This window comes from Schistocerca gregaria, chromosome 8 (assembly GCF_023897955.1).
Source record: "Schistocerca gregaria isolate iqSchGreg1 chromosome 8, iqSchGreg1.2, whole genome shotgun sequence".
Taxonomy (NCBI): Eukaryota; Metazoa; Arthropoda; class Insecta; order Orthoptera; family Acrididae; genus Schistocerca; species Schistocerca gregaria.
In genome coordinates this window covers 504,286,121-504,307,099 of record NC_064927.1, presented here as the reverse complement: position 1 = coordinate 504,307,099, position 20,979 = coordinate 504,286,121, and the positions used below count along the sequence as shown (strand labels likewise).

Below are 20,979 nucleotides of genomic sequence, written 5' to 3'. Positions count from 1 at the left end.
GTAGGTCTGACGCAAAGTAGTCTTATTCTCAGAGGCTTGTTTCGACTTAGGTCTTTCAATGCTGCGTCAAATTATTCGCGCAGTTTCCTACCTCATCTTCATTTACGCCCTCTCTCATTTCTACAACACTGCCTTCCATTTCATCTCCCTTGCATAGATCCTATACATACTCCCTCCACCTTTTAGTTTTTCCACTCTTTGCTTAGGACTATGTGCGAAGGAGTAAAAACGTTCCCCCAATTTGTCTGCCACAGGACATTTTCAGCAGAGAATGTTTGCAACATCAGAAACGGGAACGCGCGTAGCGCAGGACAAAACGCCTCCCTCTCTGGTGCTGCTGGCATTCTTCTCGCTCACTCACTTTTCTCGACTGAAAATTTTGAATACGACAAAACAGAATCAAATCTAAACGGTACCTCATTTGTTGTACAAGATATCGAGCATCATTTAGACAACCATTCCACATATCATTAGACTTTTTTCATTTTGTCTATCCTTCGATTTCGTTTTCCTCGTACCATATTACTTCTGCACAGAGGGGTCGTAACTTTTGTTGAAGCCTCTATATTCTATTTCTCTACTTACTACCAGTATGTGTTGCTGCGTTGCTATGTTTGTGAACGTTGTAATTACAGGTGGCGTAGTGTCAGCTGCTCGTTTACATACACAGTAACAAACGGGCGTCTTTGTGCTGCTCGAGTTTTCTTTTGTAAGCGTACTATATCTGCCGAGGCTAAGTTCTCGGTTCCATCGAGAGGCTGTCAGTGGGAGGTGTAATGCTGACAATCTGTGGTTCTGCATACGAGCGGCAGTGCGTTCTGACATCGGTGGAGAGTCGTTTGAATCGGGTGGAGGTCGCCAGAATTTAGAATTCGTTAAAGTTACTTGCCACAGTGGCAGCACCAGTTCCCGTAGATCACCCAAGTTGAGCGCTGTTGGTCCAGGGTACCAACTGGAGGGGACACCGTCACAGTCTGCCGAGCGCTGTTGGCAAGCGGGCTGCACTCAGTGTTGCTGTTGTTGTGGTCTTCAGTCCTGAGACTGGTTTGATGCAGCTCTCCATGCTACTCTATCCTGTGCAAGCTTCTTCATCTCCCAGTACCTACTGCAATCTACATCCTTCTGAATCTGCTTAGTACACTCCTGGAAATTGAAATAAGAACACCGTGAATTCATTGTCCCAGGAAGCGGAAACATTATTGACACATTCCTGGGGTCAGATACATCACATGATCACAGTGACAGAACCACAGGCACATAGACACAGGCAACAGAGCATGCACAATGTCGGCACTAGTACAGTGTATATCCAACTTTCGCAGCAATGCAGGCTGCTATTCTCCCATGGAGACGATCGTAGAGATGCTGGATGTAGTCCTGTGGAACGGCTTGCCATGCCATTTCCACCTGGCGCCTCAGTTGGACCAGCGTTCGTGCTGGACGTGCAGAGCGCGTGAGACGACGCTTCATCCAGTCCCAAACATGCTCAATGGGAGACAGATCCGGAGATCTTGCTGGCCAGGGTAGTTGACTTACACCTTCTAGAGCACGTTGGGTGGCACGGGATACATGCGGACGTGCATTGTCCTGTTGGAACAGCAAGTTCCCTTGCCGGTCTAGGAATGGTAGAACGATGGGTTCGATGACGGTTTGGATGTACCGTTCACTATTCAGTGTCCCCTCGACGATCACCAGAGGTGTACGGCCAGTGTAGTAGGTCGCTCCCCACACCATGATGCCGGGTGTTGGCCCTGTGTGCCTCGGTCGTATGCAGTCCTGATTGTGGCGCTCACCTGCACGGCGCCAAACACGCATACGACCATCATTGGCACCAAGGCAGAAGCGACTCTCATCGCTGAAGACGACACGTCTCCATTCGTCCCTCCATTCACGCCTGTCGCGACACCAGTGGAGGCGGGCTGCACGATGTTGGGGCGTGAGCGGAAGACGGCCTAACGGTGTGCGGGACCGTAGCCCAGCTTCATGGAGACGGTTGCGAATGGTCCTCGCCGATACCCCAGGAGCAACAGTGTCCCTAATTTGCTGGGAAGTGGCGGTGCGGTCCCCTGCGGCACTGCGTAGGATGCTATGGTCTTGGCGTGCATCCGTGCGTCGCTGCTGCGGTCCGGTCCCAGGTCGACGGGCACATGCACCTTCCGCCGACCACTGGCGACAACATCGATGTACTGTGGAGACCTCACGCCCCACGTGTTGAGCAATTCGGCGGTACGTCCACCCGGCCTCCCGCATGCCCACTATACGCCCTCGCTCAAAGTCCGTCAACTGCACATACGGTTCACGTCCACGCTGTCGCGGCATGCTACCAGTGTTAAAGACTGCGTTGGAGCTCCGTATGCCACGTCAAACTGGCTGACACTGACGGCGGCGGTGCACAAATGCTGCGCAGCTAGCGCCATTCGACGGCCAACACCGCGGTTCCTGGTGTGTCCGCTGTGCCGTGCGTGTGATCATTGCTTGTACAGCCCTCTCGCAGTGTCCGGAGCAAGTATGGTGGGTCTGACACACCGGTGTCAATGTGTTCTTTTTTTCCATTTCCAGGAGTGTATATTCATCTCTTGGTCTCCCTCCACGATTTTTACCCTCCACGCTGCCCTCCATTGCTAAATATGTGATCCCTTGATGCCTCAGAACATGCCCTACCAACTGGTCCCTTCTTCTAGTCAAGTTGTGCCACAAACTCCTGTTCTCCCCTATTCTATTCAATACCTCCTCATTAGTTACGTGATCTACCCATCTAATCTTCAGCATTCTTCTGTAGCATCACATTTCGAAAGCTTATATTCTCTTCTTGTCCAAACTATTTATCGTCCATGTTTCACATCCATACATGGCTACACTCCATACAAATACTTTCAGAAATGACTTCTTGACACTTAAATCTATACTCGATGTTAACAAATTTCTCTTCTTCAGAAACGCTTTCCCTGCCATTGCCAGTCTACATTTTATATCCTCTCTACTTCGACCATCATCAGTTATTTTGGTCCCTAAATATCAAAACTCCTGTAGTACTTTAAGTGTCTGATTTCCTAATCTAATTCTCTCAGCATCACCCTACTTAATTCTACTGCATTCCATTATCTTTACTTTTGTTGATGTTCATCTTATACCCTCCTTTCAAGACACTGTCCATTCCGTTCAACTGCTCTTCCAAGTCCTTTGCTGTCTCTGACAGAATTACAATGTCATCGGCGAACCTCAAGTTTATTTCTTCTCCATGGATTTTTCTATTGTTCCCTTTACTGCTTGCTCAATATACAGACTGAATAACATTGGGGACAGGCTACAACCCTGTCTCACTCCCTTCCCAACCACTGCTTCCCTTTCACGTCCCTCGACTCATATAACTGCCATCTGGTTTCTGTACAAATTGTAAATAGCCTGTCGCTCCCTGTATTTTACCCCTACCACCTTTAGAATTTGAAAGAGAGTATTCCAGTCAACATTGTCAAAAGCTTTCACGAAGTATACAAATGCTAGAAACGTAGATTTGCCTTTCTTTAATCTTTATTCTAAGATAAGACGTAAGGTCAGTATTGGCTCACGTCTTCCAACATTTGTACGGCATCCAAACTGATCTTCCCCGAGGTCGGCTTCTACCAGTTTTTCAATTCGTCTGTAAAGAATTCGCGTTAGTATTTTTCAGCTGTGACTTATTAAACTGATAGTTCGGTAATTTTCACTCATCCCTCGTGATACCAACTGAGGTGCTACTCGATAGAGAAGTGGCGGTTCCGGTCGCAAAAACTGACAACGACCGGGAGAAGAGTGTGCGAACAACTTGTCCCTCCATATCTCCATTGAGTGACGCCGTGTCGGCAGAGGATGACACGGAGGTCGGTCGATACCGGTGGGCATTAGTGAGAGAGTAAGTGGGCCGCCACGCGGAGTAGTAATCGATATAGGGCAGGTGATATAAAGTATGGGAAAGTATGGGAAACATGGTGAGAAAAACAATATGAGTGAAGATATTTTTAGAGATTTTAAATGATTCTGATGAAAAGGGGCCCTTGTGCTTAACCATCGCGTGACATTAGTAAGTAGCTGGAATTATCTGGGACGATTCAAGAAATTCTTGGTCGTTTACAAAGAGAGCAGAATGACATTATCCACAGCAGAAATTTTATGTCAACAATAGTGACGTGTGCTGTTAGCGCGAACTGAAACACTCAGATTGAAACGCTTGCCGGCCGCGGTGGCCCAGCGGTTCTAGGCGCTCAGTCCGGAACCGCGCGACTGCTACGGTCGCAGGTTCGAATCCTGCCTCGGGAGTTGGATTCAGACTGGGAGTTCGGGCAGGCTTGTATAAGAACGTCAGTCTCCGCAAACCATTCCCTCACAGCTGGTGCTTTGTTACAGGACTCGTCACGCTGACATATACAAACGATCTCCGAACTGGTCCTCTACCGCACAAAATCCCTTAAAATATGTTTATAATACTGCGCATTTACGATTTCCTTAAGTGCTAATGCCAATAAGGAACCACTCCCCAACCACGAAATACACCTCCCACATCGTGACACCACCACCTCCTCTGCGCTTGACTGTTGCACTACACAAGACGGCAGGTAACGTTGTCGAGGCATTCGCCAAACCCACAGCCTCCCACCGGACTGCCACAGGGTACAGCGCGAATCGTCTCCCCGCGTCACTCGTTTCCAGTCGACCACTGCACAGCGTCAAGAGTTTTGCACACCTCCTCAGGCGCCGCTCAGCACTGGCTGCAGACACACCGAGTACGAGTAGCGCTCGACCCTCGTACCCCACTCTCGTTAACTGCCTGCGCAGAGCCATTGTGCTAGGTGGGCTGCTGGTCGCACTTTGGAACACAGGAGTGATCCCTCCAGCTGGTTTCACCCTTGTTTCTGTCTGGTGTAGGTTTAACTGTGGTTTTGCTTCCACTTCACAGTCACGACACCAATAGGCGACTCGGGCTAGTTTAACAGGCCTGTTGACATCCAATGACTGGACTACTTTCGGAGCCACTGAGCTGTCCTGTCGACCCATTCTGCCGCTACTTCTTGCCCACTGATAACACAATACTCCCTCCTTTCGTAACAACTAGTTCGCATCTCGTGGCGTCTAGTGGCCAATTCCAGGTAGCATAGATCTCTAGCTAAATTTGATCGGAAAGTGTGTTTCTGGATCTGGGCTGCACAAAGCATCTACACAACAGAGCCAGTATCAACGGCATGCGCTGTGTGTCTTGTTTGTTAAGAAACTTTTTCCAGTGACTCACGAAAGTTTCTGTTGACAACAAGAATGAGCACTGAGTACTGTTCGGTTGTGTATCGGATTTGTTTTTACGACAATGTCTGTTGAACATTAACGAGTAAAACGCACCAGTGTAGATAAGTATACTAATGAATAACTGGGCATTTTGCATCCTATATATGGGTTCACTGAGAAGACTGGAAGAGTGGAAGGACGGCGCTGTGCTCAGCTGTTCACAAAGCTGCCACGCCGAAGGCTACGGTTGCGCAAGTGCCGCTGGGCTGTGCCGCTGTGACTCCACAGCGCGCTGCGGGATTTCGTGGAGATGAAGAATTGGGCTCGTGCGCGTGTTCTCAGTGTGTGAGCTATCTTATTGGTCCCTAAAGTGGCTCGTGAAGGTTAATTCTGGGCGTATTTGAGAAGCTTCTGCCGTCCGCTGAAGCCGAGCGGTTCTAGGCGCTGCAGTGTGGAATCGCGCGACCGCTACGGTCGCAGGTTCGAATCCTGCCTCGGGCATGGATGTGTGTGATGTCCTCAGGTTAGTTAGGTTTAAGTAGTTCTAAGTTCTAGGGGACTGATGACCTCAGATGTTAAGACCCATAGTGCTCAGAGCCATTTGAACCATTTGAGAAGCTTCTGTCGATTCTTATTCTAAATTTTGGATGAGAGTGTGAGGCGAAGTTTATGTTGCTTCGTAAAATTTTCTGGATTTATCGTGAATGTGTGCCTAGATGGTGGTTGGCATAAGAGCTCTCTTGTATGAGAGGACACAGAAATCTTTGTCTTGGAGAAGCCGCAGTCTTGTTAGTGTTGTGTCTGACGCCATAGACCACACTTCCGAACCATACAGGATGACCGAAAGTATGAGCTGGCACGAAGAGGAGGAGTTTCCGCTGAATGGTTAGTCCGTAACCTTTGAGGGTGGTATACAACCTACAGAAAAGAGCGCAGCCTCTGCTTTCTGCAGTGGTGAGATGTTTGTTCCACGTTAGGCGCCGATCGATCTCAAGGCCCAGGTATGTGAACGAGTTTCTCCAAATAAACTCCCTGTCGTCAACTGTGAGTTGACGATCAGGGTGCTTTATTTTGGTGGGTTGACCTTGACCCTCCATAAATTACATCGCTCCATAATCTGAAGTTCGCGATGTATCTGGAGGAAGCTGCGACTACTTTTTTAAATGATTGTGTCATCGCATAGAGAACAATCTCTTCGGCAATTTGCTTAGGAATGTCATTCGTGTACATAGCATAAAGGACACGATCTAAAACACAGCCTTTGGGAACACCTGTTGCAATATGCCGTGTATGGCTGGACTTGCCCCGCCCTTACGAAGAACTGTCTTCACATAAGGAAGGAGACAGTCTGTTCTAGGATCCCTATTTCATCTAGGTTGTAAATTAGGCCATCATGCCAGACTGAATCGAATGCTTTCTCGAAGTCCAGGAGCACTGCATCTGTTGCTTGTCTCCTTGCCCTGGTCAGATAAATGTGTTTTAGCAAGCGGAGAGATTGCTGGATAGCGGAATACTGATCGTGGAATCCGATAGTTCCTGACTGAAAACAATTTCCTTAGACCCAATCACTTTGGAGGGGGAAAAGGATTCCACTGGAACATCATTCAGACTGCCAATAATGGGCAAAGAAGGTTTACGTACAGAGTCCGGTCGCGTGGAGACCACTGGAGTTTCCTTCATCTTAGAAGAGTCCTCCTTGTCCTGCCCCTCCTCTGAAGATGAGGACTGAGAAGGTTTCATAGAGAGAGGATGAACGACAAGCCTGACAGCCAGCAGGCTGTGGTTCCTTCTGCCACCGGCTGGCGCCTCGTTGTGGACCAGCAGGAACTGTGCAAGGTCGAGGGACCTCTTCCTAGCTAGAGAAACTGGAGAAGGATGAGGCACCTCCAGCTGGGGAGCCAATGCTCCCAAAGTAGGTGCAGTGGAAGTACCAGAAGGGCCCATCACCTGGGGTGGGGGGGGAGGGGGGGGTAGCACGTACTAGCAGGCGGCTCTGAAGGGTCACAGTAAGAGGCGCAACAGGGGAAAGCACCGTCGACAGAGAAGACAACATTGCATGATTGTTACATCTGTGTGGGATGAAGAAATTCATAATTTTTTCTAACCTCTTTATATGCGAGCTTTTCCAGGATCTTATGCTCCTGGGTTTTCTAGTCAAGATTAAAAATGGAGCAATCTGGTGAGCAGGGTGAGTGCAGCTCACAGAAGTTTACACAGATGGGGGTGGGGGGGGGGGGGGAGGGTAGGTGGATGATGATGATTGGTTTGTAGAGCGCTCAACTGCACAGTCATCAGCAGCTGCACAAATTCCCAGCCTGTGCTCAGCCCAACGTCGCCATTTTCAGGAATAATGATGATGAAATGATGAGGACGACACAAACACCCAGTCATCTCGAGGCAGGTGAAAATCCCTGACCCCGCCGGCAATCGAACCAGGGACCCCGTGCTCGGGAAGCAAGAACGTGACCACGAGACCACGAGCTGCGGACAGGGTACATGGAGCGTTCTCACGCAGTGGACACCCACAATAATGCAGATAGGCGTAACGGTGCAACGAGAAGACGTATGTGCAAACTTCATATACCTGAAGTATCTCAGAAGAGAAGGAACATGGGGTGTAACATCACACTGGTAGACCATCACCTTGACCATCTCAGGAAATTCATCATCCTCGAAAGCCGAGATGGAGGCCCCGTTAGGGACTGTGTTTTGCCTTGGTCCTCTATGGATGCGACGGATGAAGTCACACCCCATCGCTCTAAATTGAGGCACACTTCATCAGAAGATAGCAAAATAAGATCACTGTAAAAGGTGACACCCTGGACTCTTGTAGGTAGTGACAGTCACGGGATTGTCACCAAACTTTTCACAAGAGAGCAGCGCCTGTCACTGGGAAGGAGACGACGTTTTAATCAGCAGGGAAATGCTCTTCGTCTTAGAGATGACAACTTCGCCGTATGTGTCCTCAATGTATTCGACAAAAAATAAAAGCTTTGTGGCCAAAAAGGTGTCCCCCTGGTCCTAGTACGCACCAGCTACTGGGGGAAGGATTTTGCTCCTTGTCGTCTAGTCCTTTATTCCTCCCACGGTGTGATCAGGGAAGGGAACGTATTGGAATCACAGTTCGTCGAATGATACGCGGCCTTTCCACGCAAAGAGACTGGAGTCTCGTGACCACAAGCAGGAGGAAGCTGGAGTCGCTTGATGCGCTCACTACCTGCCGTGGTAGTACGGTCGGTCTCCTCGTGGGCGCCAGCCAGCCACCGCGATGGCTGCCTGGCCAGCAGTCCGTTGCCACGAGTTCACGTGCCACAGCCACGACTGCCACCCACTCGGCGACGCACGTGGGGAGCCAGCAGAGCGCGCACCCACGGTGCGACCCCTGCGTGGGCGGCAGGCTACCGCCGTGCAGGCGCTTCACGAGAGGTTGCAACTGGTCCTTGATATCTCAGGTACTGGCGCTGGGATGAAGTTTACGTCCGAGCTAGCCACACGGCATCAGACATTGTTCACAGAGAGACGTAGCGTATGTAGACAATTAATGTCTTGTTGGAAAATGGCGCCACGAGACTGTCGCATGCACAGGATGTCCGTGACTGATGTGCGACAAGGGTTCCCTCAGCTATTACCACGCCGTGACTGGAAGTCACACGCAATACCTCCCCGTACCGTGACGCCAGCAGTTACAGCACCTGGACAGAGGTTCCATTCTTCCTGTGTTCCGGAGATGCAGGGATTCACCGCTAAACAATGCGACGCCATTCATCAACAATCGACGCTGCCTCCTCACGACACCGCTTCAAACTAAGTCGCTTGTGTTATTGTGATAACGGCAGCCCACGCATGGGACGGTAATTCCCTGATTCGACCGCTGCCAGTCTCAGGTCAAAGAGGCGCGATGGTACGGAACGTTACAGGCAGACCATTACTCGTTCTCAAACAACAGTCGCAGACGTTACAGTGTCCCTCCCCTGTAATGAGCAGACGCGGTTGACCGAAACCTCGCAACAATCTGCATACTGTTGAAATAACGGGAACGCAGCAGGGTGACGTCGTCGACAACGGCCTATATTTCGACTGGAGCACACCCGATCACTCTCAAGGCCTAACTGCAGAAAGTAAATGCTGTGCAAAGGAATTTAGAACCTCGGTTTTTAGAGAAAATCCGGGAAGATGAAACTCACCCATACACTGTAAACGCTAGCGCCAACACAAACCAAAAAATATCGACTTCATAAATTGTCGACACTGAAATTAATAATCAGTGGGTGAGGTAGCATTAATTCTATCCCTCTATTTTTTGACGGAGGAGAGCGCGGGCTGCCACGCAGAATTTAAACAAAACCACTATCACTATTTGTAAGGTTACTGTGGTGCTACAGAAGAATGGTGAAGATTAGATGGGTAGATAACATAACTAACCGATAGAGGTACTCAGGGTACCCTCCGCCACACAACGTCAGGTGGCTTGCGGAGTATGGATGTAGATGTAGACTAATGAGGAAGTATTGAATAGGTTTGGGGAGAAGTTTGTGGCACAACTTGACTAGAAGAAGGGACCAGTTGGTAGGACATATTCTCAGGTATCAAGGGATCACCAATTTAGTATTGGAGGGCAGCGTGGAGGGTAAAAATGGTAAATGCAGAACAGGAGATGAATACACTAAGCAGATTCGGAAGGATGTAGGTTGCAGTAGGTACTGCGAGATGAAGCTTGCACAGGGTAGAGTAGCAAGGAGAGCTGGATCAAACCAGTCTCAGGACTGACGACCACAACAACAACAACAACAACAACCTAATTTAATTTCAGCACCTTCCTGCTCATGTCAAAATATCGGAGGGTGTCGACATCACAACCCAGCTGCATTGCCGTAAGTTGTTTGAACAATGGTTTGTGTCGGGAGAAACTCAGCCCTCGCGGATCTAGATACTGCACGATTCTAACAGCCGTCCAAATGGAGACCCACAATGCAGCCCCTTGGAAAGTCAGGTGCTGATAACGCTGTCTTACACGGGAACAAGGAATGTGTGTTTCCCTCACAGTAATCTCACACTGTCCGACGCTCCCCACGCCCCGTATACAGGGTCAATTACCTGAAAGTCGCGCAGAAAATATTGCGGCAATGGAAACTACGAAAATATGGTTCAAATGGCTCTGAGCAGTATGGGACTCAACTGCTGTGGTCGTAAGTCCCCTAGAACTTAGAACTACTTAAACCTAACTAACCTAAGCACATCACACACATCTATGCCCGAGGCAGGATTCGAACCTGCGATCGTAGCAGTCGCGCGGTTCCGGACTGAGCGCCTAGAACCGCTAGACCACCACGGCCGTCTGGAAACTACGACTGACGTGCAGTTTTGATAGAATAGAATCAGGGGCTCGTATCGTTAGCCGATCAAAAGACTGTAATAACACTTAGTATTTTTGTGAAAATATACACTTTTAATCGAACAATGCCTTTTGATATTAAGAGACTAAAAGTTTGTTGCAGCATTCTAGTATGGGTCATTTTTAGAGATACCGTATTTTTCAAAGTTTTCACACCGACCCTCGTACAATACCCGTGCTGCACACATTACAGGACAATACAACTGCATACACTAGTAATGGGCATTGTGGCATTCTGACCGGTAACGAGACAACTGACCATCACAGGCTGTGGTCAAAATGACCACCGGCAGTGGCGACGCACGCTTCCAGTCACGTGTTGAACGACGGCTGCACGCGTACTAGCATTCCAGCGGAAATGTCCGAGCATGCTACAGCAGTATGTCAAAGAATGTTGAAATGTGTGTGAAATCTTTTGGGGCTTAACTGCTAAGGTCATCAGTCCCTAAGCTTACACACTACTTAACCTAAATTATCCTAAGGACAAAGACACACACACACACACACACACACACACACACACACACACACACACACACACACGCCCGAGGAAGGACTCGAACCTCCGCCGGGACCAGCCGCACAGTCCATGACTGCAGCGCCCGAGACAACTCGGCTAATCCCGCGCCGCAGAAGTATGTCATTGCATATGATCGGGTACAGTTGGTACGTCTTCGCAGACAGCGTCTTTCAGCTTTCCCTACAGAAAAAGTCTACCGGCGTGAAATCCGGGCAAAAGGCCGGCCGAGGTACAGGTCGGCGGCGTGCAGTCCAGCGATTTGGAAACAATTCGTGAAGACACGCCGTGCACATAGTGTAGTTTGGCTGGACAGCCGTCAGACAGCTCCACTCGTTTCTCCCAGCTTTCAAAAGAAAGCATCCATAGAGAATGGTCTGTTAGGTGGCTGTGACACTTGTGCGCGTTCAGTGTTCCGTCTATGAAACACGGGCACACGAGTTGATGGTTAACTGTCCCAAACCACATGCACTCCATGTACGCTGACGTTCCACGTGACGAAGCCAACGGGGATTGTCAGCAATGCAATAATGCATTTTTCGGCGGTTTACCTGACCACGATTAATGAACGTGCGTGGCTTCATCGCTAAACAAGATACGTGGTACACCTGGCTTAACCCGTCTTAATGGCCATGTACAGAAATCAAAACGATTCTCGTAACTGCTCGCATGCGGCTCCCGATGGAGAGAGGCGTGGCGGGGTGGCGAGGGTGGAACCTGTGTCGATGGAGAATGTGCGGGGCGCTTGCGCGATCCGTGCCACTTCAGCTGCGACTGCGCCGCAGCTAACGTGCTGATCAACTGCAGCAGCATCGAGAACATTAACTTTCTCTTCTTCTGTCGTCACGTGTTTCCTTCTCTTACGCTGTCTCCGGCCGTTGTGGCCGAGCGGTTATACGCGCTACAGTCTGCAACCGCGCGAATGCTACAGTCGCAAGTTCGAATCCTGCCAGAGGCATGGATGTGTGTGGTGTACTGAGGTTAGTTATGTTCAAGTAGTTCTATGTTCTAGGGGACTGATGACCTCAGATGTTAAGTCCCATAGTGCTCAGAGCCATTTGAAAGATTTCTTACGCTGTCTGTGTGTTACACTGCCAGTTACACTTGACTGGCCGGAAAGCTTGATAAATAACTGCCGAAATGGTTGACGTCTATTGTGATGTCTTGTCGCATACACCGTACAAGAGCCAACATTCTTCCTACCCTCTCCATACACCACCTACTGCTTGGACTGTCACACAGTCCTGAGTAGCAAGTCGCAATGCAGTCACTGAGCACACAAGGACATTAAGGCAAACATAACAACACCGTACAAAGCAGCAACGCAGGCTGAATCGCACAAACAAGTGTCGCTGTGTAAACTTTTCGGAATACTATATCTCGTAAATGGCTCGGACTATAAACCTGTAACAGGAGCCACTAACATTCTGATTTATCACGGTTTCAGTTTGCTAATGGGAATAGGCATGGTTACATTTTTAAGAAAGTGATCGTTTGCACTAAACGCGTAGTAAATATTATTTAATCTGTTTATTGGCTAACAATACGAGCCCCTGACTGCCGATCCATTCTGTGAAAACCGCACGTGAATAGCAGTTCCCATTTCCTCAATATTTGCAGTGCAGGTTTTAGGTAATTCTATCTGTATACCGTGCAAGGTCTGGAAACGAAACTACACACGACCGACACTAATGCAATGTGGTGGCCATTCTACCTACCACGGGGAACTGCAGCTCTATTCATTTACATACCCGCCGGTGGCGTGTACGTAGTAAAACATTGACGTCAGACCGTGTCTTTTGGTGCTTCAGGCAACCCAGCCAGGTAACATCTGTGAAAGACCTTTGGAAATTTCGTCGGCGAAGTTAGGGCTGGCCGTGTAGTTGTGGACGTCGGAAGCGCTGGGGGGAGGACCGCGCGGTCGTACAAGCAAGCAGCCTTTTGTGGAGCCTCACCCTTGTCCGGAGATGTTTCGCACCTGGGCTTCGGTCCAGCCCCGGGCGCTGAGCGGCTCCACGTGGCACCAGTGGTCGACGCGGTAGCCCTGGAAGACGTAGGAGGTGAGGTGCCACATGTTGAAGACGCCGGGCAGCGAGCACAGCAGGAAGACGGACCAGAGGAACCGGCCGGGCCGCCCCAGCCGCCACAGCGCCGCCTCCAGGCCGTCCCCGCCAGCCTCCGGCTCGCGCTCCCCGTCCTGGAACACCGGCAGCCGCGGCCACTTAAGTGTCCAGTGCTGGGGCAGCGGCAGCACACACGAAACGGAGCGCGTACTCTGCAGGCAGCTGAAGCCGCAAAGTATCCTCAGCCGACGCCAACGGACAAAGTCCACGTCGTAGCTGGAATTCCTCCGCCTAGCGAAGGACGTGCACTGGCCGCCAGTGTAGGAAGGTATAACCTGGTACACAGGGTGTTACAAAAAGGTACGGCGAAACATTCCTCACACACAAAGAAAGAAAATATGTTATGTGGACATGTGTCCGGAAACGCTTACTTTCATTGTTAGAGCTCATTTTATTACCTCTCTTCAAATCACATTAATCATGGAATGGAAACACACAGCAACAGAACGTACCAGCGTGACTACAAACACTTTGTTACAGGAAATATTCAAAATGTCCTCCGTTAGCGAGAATACGTGCATCCACCCTCCGTCGCACGGAATCCCTGATGTGCTGATGCAGCCCTGGAGAATGGCGTATTGTATCACAGACGTCCACAATACGAGCACGAAGAGTCTCTACATTTGGTACCGGGGTGGCGTAGACAAGAGCTTTCAAATGCCCCCATAAACGAAAGTCAAGAGGGTTGAGGTCAGGAGAGCGTGGAGGCCACGGAATTGGTCCGCGTCTACCAATCCGTCGGTCACCGAATCTGTTGTTGAGAAGCGTACGAACACTTCGACTGAAATGTACGGGAGCTCCATCGTGCATGAACCACATGTTGTGTCATACTTGTAAAGGCACATGTTCTAGCAGCACAGGTGGACTATCCCGTATGAAATCGTGATAACGTGCTCCATTCAGCGTAGGTGGAATCGAGACATCACCAACAATGCCTGCCCAAACGTTCACAGAAAATCTTTGTTGATGACGTGATTGCACAATTGCGTGCGGATTTTCGTCAGCCCACACATGTTGATTGGGAAAATTTACAATTTGATCACGTTGGATTGAAGCCTCATCCGTTGGTTGGTTGGTTGTTTGTTTTGGGGTAGGAGACCAGACAGCGAGGTCATCGGTCTCATCGGATTAGAGAAGGACGGGAAAGGAAGTCGGCCGTGCCCTTTGAAAGGAACCATCCCGGCATTTGCCTGGAGCGATTTAGGGAAATCACGGAAAACCTAAATCAGGATGGCCGGACGCGGGATTGAACCATCGTCCTCCCGAATGCGAGTCCAGAAGCCTCATCCGTAAAGAGAACACTTTCACTGAAATGACGATTGACACATTGTTTGATGAACCATTCGCAGAAGTGTACCCGTGGAGGCCAATCAGCTGCTGATAGTGCCTGCACACGCTGTACATGGTATAGAAACAACTGGTTGTCCCGTAGCACTCTCCATACAGTGACGTGGTCAACGTTACCTTGTACAGCAGCAACTTCTCTGACGCTGACAATAGGGGTATCGTCAACTGCACGAAGAATTGCCTCGTCCATTGGAGGTGTCCTCGTCGTTCTAGGTCTTCCCCAGTCGCGAGTCATAGGCTGGAATGTTCCGTGCTCCCTAAGATGCCGATCAATTGCTTCGAACGTCTTCCTGTCGGGACACCTTCGTTCTGGAAATCTGTCTTGATACAAACGTACCGCGCCACGGCTATCGCCCCGTGCTAATCCAATACATCAAATGGGCATCTGCCAACTCCGCATTTGTAAACATTGCACTGACTGCAAAACCACATTCGTGATGAACACTAACTTGTTGATGCTACGTACTGATATGCTTGATGCTAGTACTGTAGAGCAATGAGTCGCGTGTCAACGAAATCACCGATGTCAACATTACCTTCCTTCAATTGGGCCAACTGGCAGTGAATCGAGGAAGTACAGTACATACTGACGAAACTAAAATGAGCTCTAACATGGAAGTTTAAGCGTTTCCGGACACATGTCCACATAACATCTTTTCTTTATTTGTGTGTGAGGAATGTTTCCTGAAAGTTTGGCCGTACCTTTTTGTAACACCTTGTATAATAAAGACCCCCTGTCAACCCTCTACAGAGGCACTGAAGTACAGGAACAATCTTCATCTGCAATGCAGCTACTCTGCTGGTTATTAAAACTGCACGACCAGTAAGGATAGTAAAAACGAAGTTTTGAGTATTTTTTCTATGCAGTATAGTAGGAAGAAGAAGAGGTACAGTGTGTAGTGCCACACCATGGCTGGGATATTCGCCTGACTGCAAGTAGGCTTCTGGCCTACCCCCAGAAAAGATAACCGCTTATTTGATAGCAGGCTGACTTCATCTGGAGCCCTTCCGGAGCGACTCGCAGGAGGAAATATCGTCTCCCCGACCTGGCGCTGAACTCTTCACCTCCATGTCCAGGGCTCCACTCTAGACCAGGGAAATCCATGTATTCTGTGTGCTCGTTGTGGACAGCTGTTGCTGCGGCCATTTAAATACCGCCAAGCGCGGAAGTTTTCTCCTTTGTCCGTGGAAACTAGCGCAGCCAGACAAGTGATACGTTATGTTTACGCCATTCGCGAAGGCTAAAAAGAGAAAAAAACAAGAAATAGTGTTTTCTTGAATTTGCGAAATAAGAAATATCTTTCAACTAATTTACTGTCTTCAAAATTAATGTAGCATTTCGATAAAGCTGTATTTCCATATCAGCATGCAAAGATTGATCATTTTACTTCTCCAATCCAACATAGAGCCTAACGCGGAGAAAATGTAATTTATACGCCAGTATTTTACAGCGTCACATTCACAAGAGAGATCATGCAGATTAAAGAACAAATAAAATTTGTATTTACTTAAACTGATTGGAGCCAGAGCTGTAGAGAAATTTTTGCCTTTATTTGTTCATAACGTCTTCTGTCACTGTGTTAGAAACACGATACTCATCTTCCCAAAGGCGTCTTATTCTTACACGTACAGTACTCTAGATCTGACGACAGCAGTGTAACATTTCTGAGCACCAGTCTTTGCTAACTCCTTCATTATTTTACGATTTCTAATGGTGGCGTATCCCTTGGTGCACCAATTTTATCTTCTTTCGGATATTTTTTGCTTCTCGTGGTAGCTTTCGTAACGTCAGCTACCTGTTGATAAGATTTCTTAGCAAGAGTCAGGGTCTGCATGTTTTGGGGCAAACTTCTGCAATCTGTAATGGTAAGAACATTGTTTTCTGTTTGATTCGGACTGTACTCTAACGCTGTTAGTACCGCCGGAATTTCTGTAGAAAAACTGGGACGGGAAATGTGCCGGACACTCGAATGTACAGCCCACTCTGCCATTATCTGTACCTCTGGAGTCATCACTGTACGTTTCGTCTGCGAAATCGTCAGCAAGCAATTTTTCACAAATCGCTAAGCTCCGACAAATGTTTCTAGAGGGGATAAGAACACAGAGGCTGCAGCTACTATTGCGTTATGTGAGGAATCTGAATTAAGATATGTTTACGTTCTTCCGATAACAGTTACGTCGTCATTTAGACCTGTGAAGCTGCTACGTAACTCTGGTTGTTGTGTACTGTGCGCACTCTGCCCTCACAAGCAGTTCTGGATGATCACAGTATACACTACGGTGAACTTTGAGACAGTTCGCGGAGGAAGGCGCTTCTGTTTGTGGGCTGCATCTTCAGGAAAATGTCGCGAAACGCAGCAGACGCTGCTGCTGCTGCTGCTGAGCGCTAAATGCGAAGGTTTCCAGCTAAATCTAAAGGCTAACCGGATTTAATGCAATGCGGCTAAAAAGCCGAAAAGACCCGTGATGATTTATCCAATCACTGCAATCAGTCAGCCGTTGAATGTCAGCTGATATCCACCCAGAGAGAATAAATATAGAAACACCATATAAATTACATTTAATCGTGGACAAATTCACTGGTATGTCTTAAGGACGTGTGTCGCATTCACAGGTCACTTACAAAACTCATCACTAGCTGTGTACTGTGTAACAGTCTGGGACTCTTGCAGAGTTCGGTGGACGTGTACCGGTGTTCGTTCCTCGGCAGCCAAGGAAAGACTAACACCACGTGAACACATTTGGTAATAACGTCACCAGCTCACCTTTTCGCCTTTAGCACACGCCCGTCGGAAAGACACGAACGTCACACTGATCCCTTGCCAACATGTCGGTGCTTCTACACCCGCATCGGGGTCGCGCTACGTTGTATGTACGCTGCAGCAACGCCCTCAAACGGAAACTTTTCATCGCCCCCTTACATCATATGGAAACTTTGTACTGTGCGTGTAATCCACTGTTTATTCAGATACACCGTGGTCAGCTTCGTATTGATATCTTTTTCCCAACGGTTTGTCAGAATCGAGGAAAGAGTTGGATATGGCACGAAGGAAGGATTGCAAGGGTTGTGTGTTACTGTGGTCTCCAGAGGATTGTTTCATGCAGTGCTACAAGCTAGTTTGAATCTCCAAGTTTCTTCAACCCTGCGTAACTACTGCAACGTAAACCGCTTGAATCTTCGCCCCTCATTCTTGCATCCATTATCAAAATAATTATCCCTTGATGCCTCACGATGTATCAACCAAGACCTTCCTTTAGTACGTTTGTGCACTATACATCTTTTGTCAAAGGTTTGACTCCATGTCCCTTCTTTAGTTACGCTATTACCTGTCTAATTCTCAGCTTTCTTCCGCAGCATCACGTTTCAAAAGCTTATAGCAGCTAAATGAAACAAGGATAAGCCAAACCTGCAGTTGTTTCACGGTTGCCACACACTGATCTGAACTAACGCTGGCAATTGCTGGAAACTTATCAGATCATAATTACAGCCATAATATTTCCCACTAAAAGCTTGGATTTCCGTTTTCTGGGCGAACTTTTGTAGGACGTCACCAATGAAAGTAATATCCATGGTTTTCATATAATACCACTGCGTTTATGCACCTTGATGCTCCTATTTGTTTGTCAATGTATATCCGCAAAGTACAAAAATGTTTAAAACGTGCCGGCCGGTGTGGCCGAGCGGCTCTAGGCCCTTCAGTCTGGAACCGCGCGACCGCTTCGGTCGCAGGTTCGAATCCTGCATCGGGCATGGATGTGTTTGATGTCTTTAGGTTAGTTAGGTTTAAGTAGTTCTAAGTTCTAAGGGATTGATGACATCAGGTGTTAAGTCGCATAGTGATCAGAGCCATTTGACCCTTTTTTTTTGTTTGTTTGTTTAAATCGTCTCCCTCATAAGAAGGAGAGAGAGAGAGAGAGACTAAACATGAAAGAATTAAAGAGCTATCAGACTTCTCTCTGTGATGTACTACACGTCCACAAAACATCATCATCAACCACATAGAAAGACATTAACTTTCATAAAGCAAAGAAATAATCTGGTTTAAAAGTAGGTGTAGCATTAGGAATGAACGAACTTCTAGAATTGTGCATTGGGTATGAATTACTGCTTTTTCTGGGAGTCATAGATTTCAGTTAAGTCGATACTAACAGTCATTGAGGTCACGAGAAGACACTGATTCAAGTGTTGTATACGAGGGTTGGAACTTAAATAGTGGCAACTATTTATTCACAACCGATACAAAGATGTTTGCACCTGCTACTATCTTTCAAAGTAGTCACCAGCGTTGTGTAGAACCGGTTGCCAGCGATGTGGAAGGCGTAGTATACCGTTAGCAGACCCTTTTCTGTTGATGGTGCGAATGGAGCGGTCTCCTGCCTGTCGAATCTCTGGAACAGTTCTGAAGCGAATGCCACCAAGTGGTTGCTTCATCTTCGGAACCAAATCAAAGTCACAAGGACTTAAGTCCGGGGGGTATGGTGGATGGTACAGCACTTCCCAGTCCCATATACCGAACAGAGCAGCCACAGCTTGCGCTGCATGCGCCCGCGCATTGTCGTGCAAAATGGTGGGTGTGTTACGCAGAAAGTGTCGCCGCTTTCTTCGCAAAGCTGGTCGCAGGTGATGCTCCAAAAACGAACAGTAATGCTGTGCACTGACGGTCTGCCGTGGAGGAACGTAATGCATTAGGGTAACACCATCATAGTCGTACACGAGAAGCACCGTAATTTTAGACCGCTCCATTCGCACCACCAACAGAACAGGCTCTGCTAACGGTATACTACGCCTTCCACATCGCTGGCAACTGATTCTACACAACGCTGGTGACTACTCAGAAGGACACTAACAGGTCCAAACATGTAACCGTTTTGTATCGGTTGTGAATAAATAGTTGCCACTATTTGAGTTCCAAACCTCGTATGTCACTTTTATTCAAAGCTCATAATTACACTGAAGCCACCGGGCATTATGGTGGCCCATTGGAGATTACGAAAGACGTGAATTGCCTCTCAATAGTGTTTTTTATTTTTGTTTTTAAATGGTTCATATAGCTCTGAGCACTATGCGACTTAACTTCTGAGGCCATCAGTCGCCTAGAACGTTCTACACTCTTGGGCTACACTCTTCACACTTCGTCCTATTACTTTCTCGAGAATTCTTTTCCGTGTTTGAACACACCATTCAGATGTTGTCTCATGACCATATTGTAATTAAGACAACCACCATAGCACAACGTAATTGTTCGCTGATTGGCACACGCTGTCTTTTTCCCGTTTCTTTAACTTCCTGTGGAGCCAGCCACATTTGACGCTATAGTCTCAACGACCTCATGCCATGTGACTTTCAACTTTCTGTGCGCGACTGGGAGAGATCTGCCAACATGCTCCCGCATATTCATTCACTTCTACCGAGTATATGTTACGGTACTTAATCTAGTTCGTCCTTAAGCTGTCATTAGACTTCCGCAAGACAGTGGTCAATTGAAACTGAAAAGGGTCCAAGTCTAGGAGGGAAATTCCATATTACTAAACTATTCTCAAGGCCGTAGGAGAAACTACTAGATCTATAATCTGGGAAGTCAAAGATGTAATACGTGTTAACGAACGTACGGGCACCATGTGAATTTCGCTGATGACTACGTGTCTCTGCCTCTATTGTAAGAGAATTAACCCAAGGACATCACATACATCCATGCCCGAGGCAGGATTCGAACCTGCGACCGTTCCAGACTGCAGCGCCTAGAACCGCACGGCCACTCCGGCCGGCACACACTTAATAGTGTGACAGCAGTACACCCCCTGGTGGCCGCAGGACTGCTGAGGAGTTGTTGCGGCAGGGCGTTCCACTCCTTCCGTAGCGCGGCTGGCGAGCGCCTGCTGACCCATCGCATCTCACGTGTGCTCGGTGGACAACGAGTGCACGAGTCCATTTGGCGTGTACCCTCCCGTTCCAAGCGCTCATCCACCTATGCTGTTGGACGCGGTCGCGCGTTATCATCCGTAAGACGAAAGCCAGGGCCTACTGGAGCCCCTGGAAGGACGCACATGTGCAAGGAACACAGTGTTAAAGTAACGTGGACCGCTGAGCGCCCCGTGTTCAAGGACTTGGACGTCAATGCGGCCATACATTACACCTCCCCACACCGTAGCACCTGGACCACCAAAATCATCATGTTCGGCAATGTTCTTGGGTGCGTTACGTGTTCCCACTTGTTGCTCTATGACAGTACGTTCAGAATCATTACTCTGACTGGATCTGCTGTCATCCGAGAGGCACACGCGACCCCATCCTCCGCCGGTCCAGACCCTACGCCCTCGGCACCATCGCAGATATTGCGCCGATGCGCGGG

The 20,979-nt window shown here is 48.5% G+C and overlaps 1 protein-coding gene across 3 annotated transcripts in view; it reads right to left on the bottom strand.

Annotated features, from left to right (window-relative positions):
• LOC126284897 (organic cation transporter protein) overlaps positions 1–20,979 on the bottom strand; it is a 442,131-nt gene that overhangs the window by 97,433 nt on the left and 323,719 nt on the right. For all 3 annotated transcript variants that reach the window (XM_049984159.1, XM_049984158.1, XM_049984157.1), the window contains exon 2: positions 13,115–13,356. In XM_049984159.1, the coding sequence (XP_049840116.1) occupies positions 13,115–13,356 (242 nt within the window). The remainder of the gene's footprint in view (positions 1–13,114; positions 13,357–20,979) is intronic.